The 10,557-nt window shown below is 56.3% G+C and overlaps 1 protein-coding gene and 1 long non-coding RNA gene across 7 annotated transcripts; one reads left to right on the plus strand and one right to left on the minus strand.

Moving 5' to 3' along the window:
* Positions 1-847: 847 nt before the first annotated feature.
* LOC117308149 (uncharacterized) lies at positions 848-1,996 on the plus strand. Of its 4 annotated transcripts, none has more exons than XR_012326026.1 (4): positions 848-934; positions 1,261-1,355; positions 1,581-1,701; positions 1,786-1,996. It is a non-coding gene; the product is annotated as an uncharacterized lncRNA (long non-coding RNA). The 4 variants fall into 4 exon arrangements; XR_012326027.1 differs by having other exon boundaries at positions 909-979; XR_012326028.1 differs by lacking the exon at positions 848-934 and adding an exon at positions 1,015-1,128.
* ABHD11 (abhydrolase domain containing 11) lies at positions 1,950-4,405 on the minus strand. Of its 3 annotated transcripts, none has more exons than XM_033839923.2 (6): positions 4,232-4,404; positions 3,943-4,078; positions 3,089-3,262; positions 2,750-2,920; positions 2,465-2,646; positions 1,950-2,158 (listed from the first exon to the last, which is right to left on the minus strand). In XM_033839923.2, the coding sequence occupies exons 1-6, from the start codon at positions 4,345-4,347 to the stop codon at positions 2,110-2,112; spliced, it is 828 nt and encodes a 275-aa protein (XP_033695814.1). In that variant the 5' UTR covers positions 4,348-4,404; the 3' UTR covers positions 1,950-2,109. The 3 variants fall into 3 exon arrangements, with proteins under 3 accessions (XP_033695814.1, XP_073648110.1, XP_073648112.1); XM_073792009.1 differs by having other exon boundaries at positions 1,950-2,242; positions 4,232-4,403; XM_073792011.1 differs by lacking the exon at positions 2,465-2,646 and having other exon boundaries at positions 1,950-2,242; positions 4,232-4,405.
* Between the last annotated feature and the right edge of the window lie 6,152 nt (positions 4,406-10,557).

The following is a 10,557-nucleotide window of genomic DNA, read 5'->3' on the forward strand; positions in this document are numbered from 1 at the left end:
CAGCAGCCTCCAGAAACACAATGAATGAATCTCCTCCACAAAAGGGGTTTTTGGGGGTACAGCTCAATTCCACCTCTTCACCTGGGTTCAACCAAAGAAACTGGAGTCTGGCTGTTAGAGGTGCACCTGGTTGAGTGGGACCCAGACAAACCAGGAGTCATGTCTGCAGGGAGCTTCCTGGGGGGTCTTGGAGGAAGTATGTACTATTTAGAGTGGGGTTGAGGGTCTAATCCCCAAGATGGAACCTTGCTGCAAAGCCCTCTCAAAGGGGAGGCCCTCTTACACGTTTGAGGTTACTTGTGCTCTCAATGGTCACATCGAGGGGGGGTGTGGGATACTGAGATTCTGAGACTTCCCCTGCCCGCCCCCCCTCAGAGCACAGCACCTCCACCCACACTCCAGGATCAGAATGTTGGGAATACTGGAGGAATAATGAGCACTATTGTGGGAATACTGGAGGATATTGCTAGGGGGGATGGACAGTTCAATGTGCTAGGAGGCATTTGCCAGGAACGGTTAAACTTTTGCCCTTCTGTTTTCTGCTGAGCTAAGGTTATGGTTGTATGTGTGGTGATGCCACTCAAGCTTCCAAGATGCCAACTCCTCAGCATGGGGGACTGGGGCACCTGTCTCTCAGCGTTGACGTCATCCGGCTCTCACTCCTTTCTTATCTCCTGATGTGAGTAGTGCGCCCCCTTGAGGTGAGGGGCACGCATGCCTGGACAAGGAATGGGTGAAGAAACTCTGGGTCTGGCTGGAGGGTTCCAGGATCCGGGAGTGGAGGCAGGGGCATGGTCAGCCTACCCGGGGCGGAGCCTCACAGGGAGTGCCTTGACAGGAAGGGAGGGCAAAGGGCCACGTCCTCCGCCTGCCCCACCCTGCTGACAAGAGTCCCAGTCACCAGGCCACCCTCTCAGTCTGGGGCCCTCGAGGGGTAAGTGTCCTTCTGAAGCCACCTTGTCTCTTTCCTGGGGATCAGGTGAGAATTCCTTTCCTCTTGTGGGGTGGAGGGGGGCGGTCCAAACACCCTGCCCCCTCTGCTTTCCTTTAGGTGGGAAGGGGCCACACCTACTAACCCCTCAGCATGATACAGTCCCCTGCCCACGAGACCGGGGCACTGGGGGGCAGGTACAGAACGTCTCAGACCCTTCCCCTCCTGACATCAGCCTCAGGGCCAAGGCCAGGGCGGAAAAGCCAAGTGGGGCACCTCATCCAGGCAAGCCGCAAACCACTACTGCCTCCTCTGTCACCCTACCACAGAGCCCAGAATCCCAAGTGGCTGGAGCGCTGGGGGACACCCAGACAGAGCCCTCGCTGGACCAGGTCGTCCGGGAGCGGGATGAAGCCATTGCCAAGTGAGAGGAAGCTGCTTGTGGGGGATGGGAGGGTGGTGGCTGGCTCACCCTCAGGCTCTGTCCTGCCAGGAGGGGAAGGGGGGACATCAGGCATTCCTGGAAGAAAAGCCACACAAATACCCACTCTGTCACAAGGCGGGGGCTGTGGCCATACTCGTCCACCCCCAGGGCCCAGAACCAGATCTGCAGGCTCTGACGCCCAGGCTGCTCTCTCTGCCCCCTCAGGAAACGGGCAGTGGAGGCTGAGTTGGACATATTCAAAGCCAAGTTGCGAGCTGTGGAGGCCCAGCTGCTGGAAGTTCTGGAGGAGAAGCTGAGACTGAAGCAGGAGGTGGAGGCCTGGGAGGTAGGGTGGACCTGCCGGCCGGGCCCAGGGGGCTGGGCCAGACGGGCACAAGCCTGGCCCCTGAACCTGCTCTCCTGCCCCCAGGATGACATGCAGTGGATGGTGAGGCAGCAGGTCGAGAGTCAGCTGCAGAGAGAGTCCAGGGGCGCTCTGGGAGCCCCCATGGACCCTGGAACTGCCAGGATCCCCTGGGTCAGATTCCCCCTGCGTTGGTGGGGACGTTGGCGGTGAGAGAGCTCAGCCCAAGACCTTGGGAAGAGTAACTTTATTCATTAAAGTTTAAGGTCTGACACACCCCCGACGCATCCTTGTGCCCTCTCAGTGCCCACCTGAGTCCTTCTGTGCAGAAACAAGGAGCAGCCCGCAGGGCCTTGAAGCCTGGGGTTTTGTGTCCCCTTCTGGCCTTCCTTAGGCCAGGAAGTCTCGGACTGCAGCCATGAAGTCCTGCGGGCAGTCGCTGTGGACCCAGTGGCTAGCGTTAGGCACGGTCTGCATCTGGGCCCGAGGGAAGAGCCGTCTAATCTCAGGGTGGTGGCTGGGACTGTCCGCCGGAGAGAAGGCCACCGAGAGGGGGTGAAAGTAGGAAGATGGAGAGAGAAGGAGAGAAGTGGAGGCCAAGCGGGGAGGGATGGGGAGCCACGTGAGTCCACCTGCCTAGTGGTGTTTCTGGGTTTTCAGGCACCCCCTGCCCACACCCCAGCCCTCCCCAGGCTGGGGGCTGGATAAGTCAGGTATGCCCCTCCCACCACCCAGCCTGGCTTACAGCACGAATTGAGAGTTTCCACCCAGGAGGAAGAGGGATGGCCCAGAGTAGGTTTCTCGTCGTGGTGGGAAGTTCAAGATCTTGTCCAAGTGCTGGGCCAAGGCATCCAAGTTCACCCTCCACATAAAGCGCCCGTCCACCTCCACCAGGTTGGTGAGCAGGAACTGCCGCATACTTATGCTCTGTGGGGGTCCAGCAGTTGCGGGTGGGAGGGACTCCTTGTGAGGCCCGGGGCTGCCACTCTTCCTTTGCCCACAACACCATACAGGGGCTTGGGTGTATTACCTGGATAACACAGCTGAGCTTCTCATCCACCAGTTTTCGGGCACCAGAGAGGGACGCCTCATCGGGGATGTCTATGGCCCTCATGGCTGCCACGTAGTTTGGAAAGTTCAAGCTGGACGGGCTCTCCACTGGGCTGATGTCCACGGCAATCAAGCGCTCCACCAGCTCTGGCTGTGGGAGAGAATCAGACTGGGGACCTTAGGGCAGGCATAGCAGGTCTCAGGCCTAGTTCCTGGATCCTGAACTTGGCCATCCAAGGCTCACTGGAGTTCCAGGTTGCCTGCTGGGCACGCAGGGTCTACAGTGGATGGGAAGAAGCGCTGGATAGAGACGGCTCACCCTCTGAAGTGCGAGCAGCATGGCTGTCCTGCCTCCCATGCTGTGGCCAATGAGGACGCAGGGCACTAGGCCCAGCTGGGGCAGGAGGTCCTGCAGATCCTGGCTCATGGCCTCGTAGCTCATGTCTGGGCTGTGGGGGCTGTCACCATGGTTCCGAGCATCCACTGTCAGCACCTGGGGAGTGGGCGAGGCAGGCAGCTCTGGCATCCACATTCAGGGCATAGCCAAAAGCCTGGCAGATCTGCAGGCTGAGGGAGGTGGAGAGCCTGGGGTGGTGGGGAGATCCAGAAGGGGAAGAAGGGCCCGAAAGGTGAGAAGGCCCAGTTCTCAGACCTTGGAGGCCCAGATGACGAACCTGGAGCCACTGTGCCAGAAGGTCCAAGGAGTGTGACCACGTCTCTGGAGGTATGGCCTAGCTGGGTGGCAACTCCAGAGAAAGCAGACACCAAGAATTGGCAACAGCTGGAGCACAGCAGGACGGGCTGCTGGACGAGGTGGAAAGCCCCCTGTCATCCCTGGTGAACAAGCAGGGTCTGGCCCCCTTAAGGGGTAGGGTATTGGTGCTTAGGCATCTGACAGCAGAGCCTAGGTTAGGGTGCAGCACTTAGACCTGTAACACGAATGAAGGACTGGATGGGTGAAAGCACGAGGGAATGAATGGGGTTCATCTAGGGCCTGGGTCTGCCCTGGGGCCTCCAGCCTTAGAAGGTCAATCTCTTCTTTAATTTCTGCCGAGAAGGACCTGCCACTCCCAGCGCTGAGGACAGAGAAGCTGGCCACACCGCGGCCTCCTCTAGGGCCCCGCCCACCAAGGCCCCACCTCCCTCGGGTCCCCGCCTCTCCCGGAAGCTCACCCTCCGGCCGGTCTGCTGGGCCAGGGCCTTGGCGATGGAGTTGAAGTTGGTTTTGCAGCCGAAGAGCCCATGCAGAAAGACGAGGGGCGGGCGGGTTGCCTCCCCGTCCAGAAGTCTGTAGGAAAGCGGCACCGGCCTGGCGGGAGGAGCAAGGGTAGGGGAAGGGTCTGAGCCGGCTGGCGAAGCGGCCTGGGAGAGGGCGGGCCCAAGCGGAGGAAGTGGAGCCATCTGGGTTGGACTGGAGGGGGAGGGGCGAAGGACGAACTTGCACCTGACACCCTTGACTGACCTCGGCTCGGTGCCGCCTTGGCTGCTGCTGGGTGCGACAGGCACTCTGGAGAAGCTGGGACTGGAGGGGCCGAGGCTCCTATGGGGGAGCCTCCAGGCGCTGGCCCAGCGGAGCATCTCCCGGATCTCCTTCCCGGCGCGCACCTCGTGTTGTCCCCCGGCTCCGCCTCGCTCGGAGCCCCGCCCAATTCCGACTGGAGCTCCGCCTTCTCCCCGCCCCCTATCGCGGAGCGCCCCTCCTTCGCTCACGTTTCCTTACGTAATCCCGGAAAACTGTCCCCCCCCAGGCTCCGCCCCTTGCGTCACTACGAAACCCTGTGGGCACCGCGCCCACAGGCGAGAGCACCGTACCTGGCCACGCCCTGGGCGGAGCTAACCAATACCCTGGCCCCGCCCTGCTAAGCTCCGCCCGGCCCCTCCCCGCGCAGAATTCTTGCGGGGAGTCGGAGCCTGAGTTTTGGGAATCACGTTCCCGCAGCTCGTGACGTGCTGGGTTTGGGGCTTGAACCCTCGCCGCGGGGCAGATCCTTGCCAAGCCGAGGAGGCGCTGCCTGGGCCCGCTGTGGACCCCGCACCTGGCCTGCTCCGGATGCTGTATTTTCTGTGCCGCTGGCGGTCGCAGGCGAGGGGCGCCATGAGTGGCTCCCGTCGTCGAGGCGTCAGCTTGGAGGCGCCGTGCTCTATAGCTGGGGGCCCAGGCAGGCTGGACGGAGCACCTCTTACTAATCCTGAAGTCTACTCTAGAAAGAGCTAGGAGAGACTCTAGAGGTCATTTCCAGCCCGCCCTTCGACCCCCGCTCCTGCCCTTTACTGATGAGGAAACTGAGGCAAATAACTTACAAGCGGTATAACGTAACCTCTGGTCTGCGAGTCAAGGTGGGAGGCCAGGTGTTTGTACTAAAGGGGGCATTTGCTGCACTGAGCTGAAATGGTTCAGATCTGCTCACCTCCGCCCCCCATTTACCAGCAGAGAAATAAATAAGACCTTTATTTCCCACCCCCGTCAGCACATCGTGCAGGGAAGTCGCTTCCTTTTGGAGCACTGACTGGCTGCCGTCTTCTCTGACCAGTCTGGGGTAGTGGTGGCAGTGGCGACATTGTCTCAGGTCTCAGCTGGCTTCCACAGCAGTCCAGCCTTCAGCAGCTGCAAGAGTAGCTGCTCTTTCTACAGCATTCTTCTGCTCAGAAACGGTCAGGGGGAATTTCCTGGTGATCCAGTGGTTAGGACTCCGTCCTCTCACTGCTGAGGGCTCGAGTTCAATCCCTGGTTGGGGAACTAAGATCCCACAAGCTGCGCAGTGCCAGGCACCCCCAAGGACTATACTGCACACCTCCCTTCAGGTCCTTTCCCACACCACTTCCCACTGGGATGCTGTGTCCACTTTCCAGATAGCCAGTTGCCCAAGTCCTCCATGTCTTTTAAGGTCCAGGATAACTGCCACCTCTTCCTCAAGCCTTCCCAGCGTTTCCCAGTTGAAACTAATCTCTTCCACCTCATGTTCTCAAAACATCTGTCAGAGTCTGGACTCCTATGTGTCCACCAGGCTGGGGGCTCCTGAAGGACCTGGGTCATGTTTTGTTCATCTGGCGCAAAGTGCAATAGTAATTTTACTGAATGATTATGGAGAGATTCAAGCACTAGCTGAGGCTTAGGTGTAGGCTCAGCTGGTAGCTGGGTCAGTGCCCCCTCCAGGACATGGCACCTGGGCTAGCCAGGGATCCACTGGCTTCTCCCCCACCTCCTTAGGACAAGCCTGATGGAGTCAGTACAGTAGGATGCATCCTAACTCCATGGCCTCATAAATGCCTTGCCTAATGAAGTGGCCCCCATCTTGAGCCAGCCTGGTGATGGGCAGGTGTTTTGTTCTAATCTGAGGAGGACTTTGAGATCGCTGGGGACTCTAAACACACCAGGTGGTGTGATCATTTGTTGCCAGCATAGTCAATAGGGGCATGATGAGAACATCTGAGCTCTGGAGGGGGGTTGGTCCAAGGCCTGGGAGGGGTCCTTGAAGGAGATCAGGTAGGAAGTTTTTCTAGAACTGGTGGATAAAGGGGAAGAGGGTTGATGTCATGGTGGTGATTCAGAAGAGTAGCATTTCAAAGGTGGTTTCAGGTGGTCCCCCATCCCCACCCCAGCCTACTGTCTAACTGAGTAACCTGAGCCCGGCCCACAACCCTTGACCATCTGCCCCCAGTCAGAGTCCTGGGTCTAGGGGCAGAAGCAGTCTTGAGACGTTTCTGAGTCCTGGGCCCCAGCTGTGTCACGTGGCCGGTCAGGACCTGGCTGGCTGGCGAGCAGAAAAACCAGTTGGCTTGAGGTTTTCACTTAACACTCCAGAATAAGCAGTGGGACCAGGAGAGGGGTTGTTGTTACCTTGGAAGGACTCTGGTGATGGGGTGTTGGGCAGGGGTAAACCTTAGGGCCGTCCACCCCTCCCATCTTGTCAGGAACAGGCCAGTGGCCTCGCTGGTGGTTGGTGAGGGTCTCCTTCTTGGGGGGTGTCAAGCCCCTGATATGCTGAGGTTGATGTAGGGGGAGAAACGGGGCACAGAATGAAGACGCTCGACCTCGGTGATCGACTCTCCACTTCCGCATCTCTGTTCCCAGCCGTCCGAACTGGGAAGGTGTTAGCATCCTTATTTCACTGCTGAGAAAATGGAGATTTGGGAGGTGAAGTCACCCAGCTCCAATCATGCAGCCCCCGTGTGGCGCAACCCGAAGTCCTTGCCCGGCTGTGTGACTCCTAGTGCAGTGCTCCGAGTATTTCGTCACCGCCCTTCTGGCTGGGGACTGACAGCCAAGGGGGTGTGGCCTGCGGCCGCAGGAACACTGCACCCTGGTGGCGGCGGCGTTGAATGGGTTAAGACAGGGAGGTGGCGGGTGTCCCTTAACCGCACCTGGCTCAGTATCGGTCACGTGGCCAGGGTTTCACCTGCCCCGCTGAGCAGGGACAATCAGGCTGCTTGTTTCTGCGATTGGTCACCATGGTGACAGGAGGGCGCCTGGGGAGGTCATCAGGGCAAATTCCTGCCCGCCGCCAGGTGGGGCAGGGGTGTCGGTCAGGCGGGTGTCACCGGGGCTCCTGGAAGACCCCTCGAGGTTTCCCTTGGGGCTGTCCCCGTGGCCCCCCTCAAGTGACTCCCATCCAGCATCCTCCCATAGCACCCCACCCCCAACCCAACTTCTCTCTTACCAGATTTTGAACCTGAGTTTATTAAACTGCCAAGACTTTCGTATGCATTATCTTGTTTAATCAGCACAGCAGCCTGTTCTGCGTGGGAGCGGTGGTAATCCCCTGTGCCTCCCCCGACTCAGGGAACACTTTGAGAACATTTGCTCCTGCCTTCTTTCACTCAGCAATCAACAGATATTCTTGGGGCCTCATGCCTTTCTAGACACAGGCACCTTTCTAGACACAGCCAGTGAACAAAACAACAGACTAACAGCCACACAACAGTGGGTGGTGTGGAGTATTTACTTTCTTCGGAGCGGGTTGGGGAGGCTCATGGGGACCCCGTGTAGAAGACAGAGACTGCGCGTGATCATCCTCTAGCCCCGGTGTCCAGAACGCCTCTGGGGACCATTTCTGCCACCTCCAGGCCTTACCTGTACCTCCTCCCCTCCAAGCTCCCCACCAGACCCACAGATCCTCCAACTCCTGCTTTCACCTACTTGCTCCTCTGCCCCAGAACCCCCGACAGGCCCTGCTAACTATTTTTTTTTTTTTTTTCGCAGTACGCGGGCCTCTCACCGTTGTGGCCTCTCCCGTTGCAGAACACAGGCTCCGGATGCGCAGGCTCAGCGGCCATGGCTCACGGGCCTAGCCACTCTGCGGCATGTGGGATCTTCCCGGACCGGGGCACGAACCCGTGTCCCCTGCGTCGGCAGGCAGACTCTCAATCACTGCGCCACCAGGGAAGCCCGACTCTGTGTATTTTGAAACCCAGCAACCTTCACTCCCCTTGAGAAACAGCAGCCTGCAGGTTGCACACCAGCCCCCTCTGCCTGCATTTTGGAGCCTTCATTTACTGAGCCCTATGTGCCAGGCACAGGGGATGCAGGGGTGAGCCCAGATCAATTCACAGACCTGACAGTCTGCAGGGGAAGATACGAATGGATGTGTGATCACACACCCAGTAAATATGCAAAGGAAAGTGAGAGCATAAAACCGAGGAATCCGACTGGCCATGCAGAAGTGATGCTTGAATGGAGATCTGAAGGATGAGTAGGAATCGGCCAGGTGAGGGGGTTACAGTGGAGGAGGGTGTTCCAGAAGTTGGCACACCATGTTCCATGACAAAGCCATCCCATTTCTCAAGGCAGAATCAGGAGTCATTTCTGATGCCTCCTTCCTTACCTCCTCCACCTCCATCCAATCTCTCACCTAGTTCTGTTGATCTTTATCTCCCAAACAGCTCTGATATCCATCCACTTCTGTCCATCTCCACAGCCCCATCTCGCCCCTCCATCACCACCTTCTCACTGGACCTGTCCATTTTGGCCCTTCTAGTATTTTCCCTACATAGTAGGCAGCTTGATCTTTTCCAAACATCTAATATATTTCTATGTTATTCTAGTTTGTTCCTTTTTACATTTTCCTATTTTTCTGTGCTCTGGGTTCTGTGTTCAATGCTCCTGGCGATGCATGTGGCAGACCAAAGAGTAGAAAAGCTGGTTTTTGTGTTTCAAAAGCTGAAGCCCAGAGGGGAAGAGGAAGCCTCAGTAGAGATAAGTGTTTGGGCCAAGAATGGGAGGGGTCTGCCACTTACTTCTTGGCAGGGTCCCCAGAAAGGAATGGCTCATGGGCTTACTAGGCAGGCAGGATCATAGGCAGCTTGCAAAATTGTTCCCAGCTCTGAGCCCAAAGCAGACACAGTACAAACCACAGGACCAAAGGGACCATGGAGACAAGATGGTGGTGCCTCAGCAGTGATCACTGTTGCCTGAGGGCTGGATACTGTCCAACTTCACCCTTCCCCCAGCCTCCTCCCTCATCTCCCCCCTCCAACACACCCCCAGCAAATTTGGCCCTGCTGAATGTCCTGGAATTGTGGCCCAGCCACTGCCTCAGCAGAATGGAGCATCAAGGAAATAATGTTATTGCATGGCTCAGTTTATGAACTGAGGTAATTGCCACAATGCCATATACACGGACTTTCTTTATAAATCAACAATCCGATGATTCATTTGGCAAATATTTACTGGGCACCCGCGGATGCTAAATATGAATTTTAGAGTCAGGGATATGGCAGTTACGTGGCCCTCTTCCTCAAGGACAACAAAAAGCCAAAACCAAACCCCCCCCCCCCCAGCATTTCTACTTTCAAGTGGGCAGGGTGCTGTGTTCAATAATTGGGGTGGGAGATATTAAGTAGGGTGGTAAGGAAAGGTCTCAGGTAAGGTGAAATTTGGAGGATAAGAAGGAGGCAGTCATATAAACACCAGGGGGAAAAGTGTTTTAGGCAGAGGGAATAGTATGTACAAAGGCCCTGAAGTACACAAGACCTTCCCTTGTTAGAAGAACAGAGAGGTAGGCAGAGGAAGCTGGAGCAGAGAAAACAAAGGGGAAAAAGGCCTATAAGAGATGGGCTGGGGTGGGTCCATGTAGGGGCCTGGTAAGGGATCTGGTCTTTATTAAAGAGAAATGAGAGCCAGTAAGGGTTTAAGCAGGGAGAGATATGATTTCCATTTTACAAAGACTATTTGGCTATGCAGGAAAAGGCTGGATAGACAGATTAGAGGGGAAGTGGAGGAGAGGAAGGAAAATCAGCTAGGAAGCTATTGTATTATCTAGTTGAGACAAGATGGTAACTTTTGACTGTGAGGTGGCCGTGGAGATAGAGAGAGGTAGATAGACTTGAGATATATTTTGAGTTAGAATTAATAGGATTGGATGAACAATTATTTTTAGTTTTAGTTTTTATTTTTGGCTGCAGGGCGTGGCTTGTGGGATCTTATTTCCCCGACCAGGGATCGAACCTGCACCCTCAGCAGTGAAAGCACAGAGTCCTAACCGCTGGACCACCAGGGAATTCCCTGGATGAAGAATTAGATGCATATCCCCCTCTATAGGGTACAAGTGGTAAGGGAGAATCTAGAGTTCCACTTGAGGCATGTTAAGTTTGAGATGCCCATGAGATAGCATAGTAGTTAACATTTATTGAGTTTAACATGCCGAGCACTGTTCTAAATGCTTTATATCCATTAACTCATTTACTCCTCATAATGACTGTGAGAGGGTACATGTATTATTTAATCCCTCCTTTAATAGCTGAGAGAATTGAGCAACAGAGAGGTTAATTAATTGCCCACGATCACACTGC

This window comes from Tursiops truncatus, chromosome 15, assembly GCF_011762595.2.
Source record: "Tursiops truncatus isolate mTurTru1 chromosome 15, mTurTru1.mat.Y, whole genome shotgun sequence".
In the NCBI taxonomy this organism is placed as follows: domain Eukaryota; kingdom Metazoa; phylum Chordata; class Mammalia; order Artiodactyla; family Delphinidae; genus Tursiops; species Tursiops truncatus.

Excerpts from the sequence above, each read along its gene's own strand:
- ABHD11 (XM_073792009.1), bottom strand. The coding sequence starts at position 4,347 with ATGCTCCGCTGGGCCAGCGCCTGGAGGCTCCCCCATAGGAGCCTCGGC. Across the intron at positions 3,263-3,942 it reads CCCAGCAGACCGGCCGGAGG|GTGCTGACAGTGGATGCTCG; the intron begins GTGAGCTTCCGG and ends CCCACTCCCCAG. Across the intron at positions 2,921-3,088 it reads TGCTGCTCGCACTTCAGAGG|CCAGAGCTGGTGGAGCGCTT; the intron begins GTGAGCCGTCTC and ends TCTCTCCCACAG.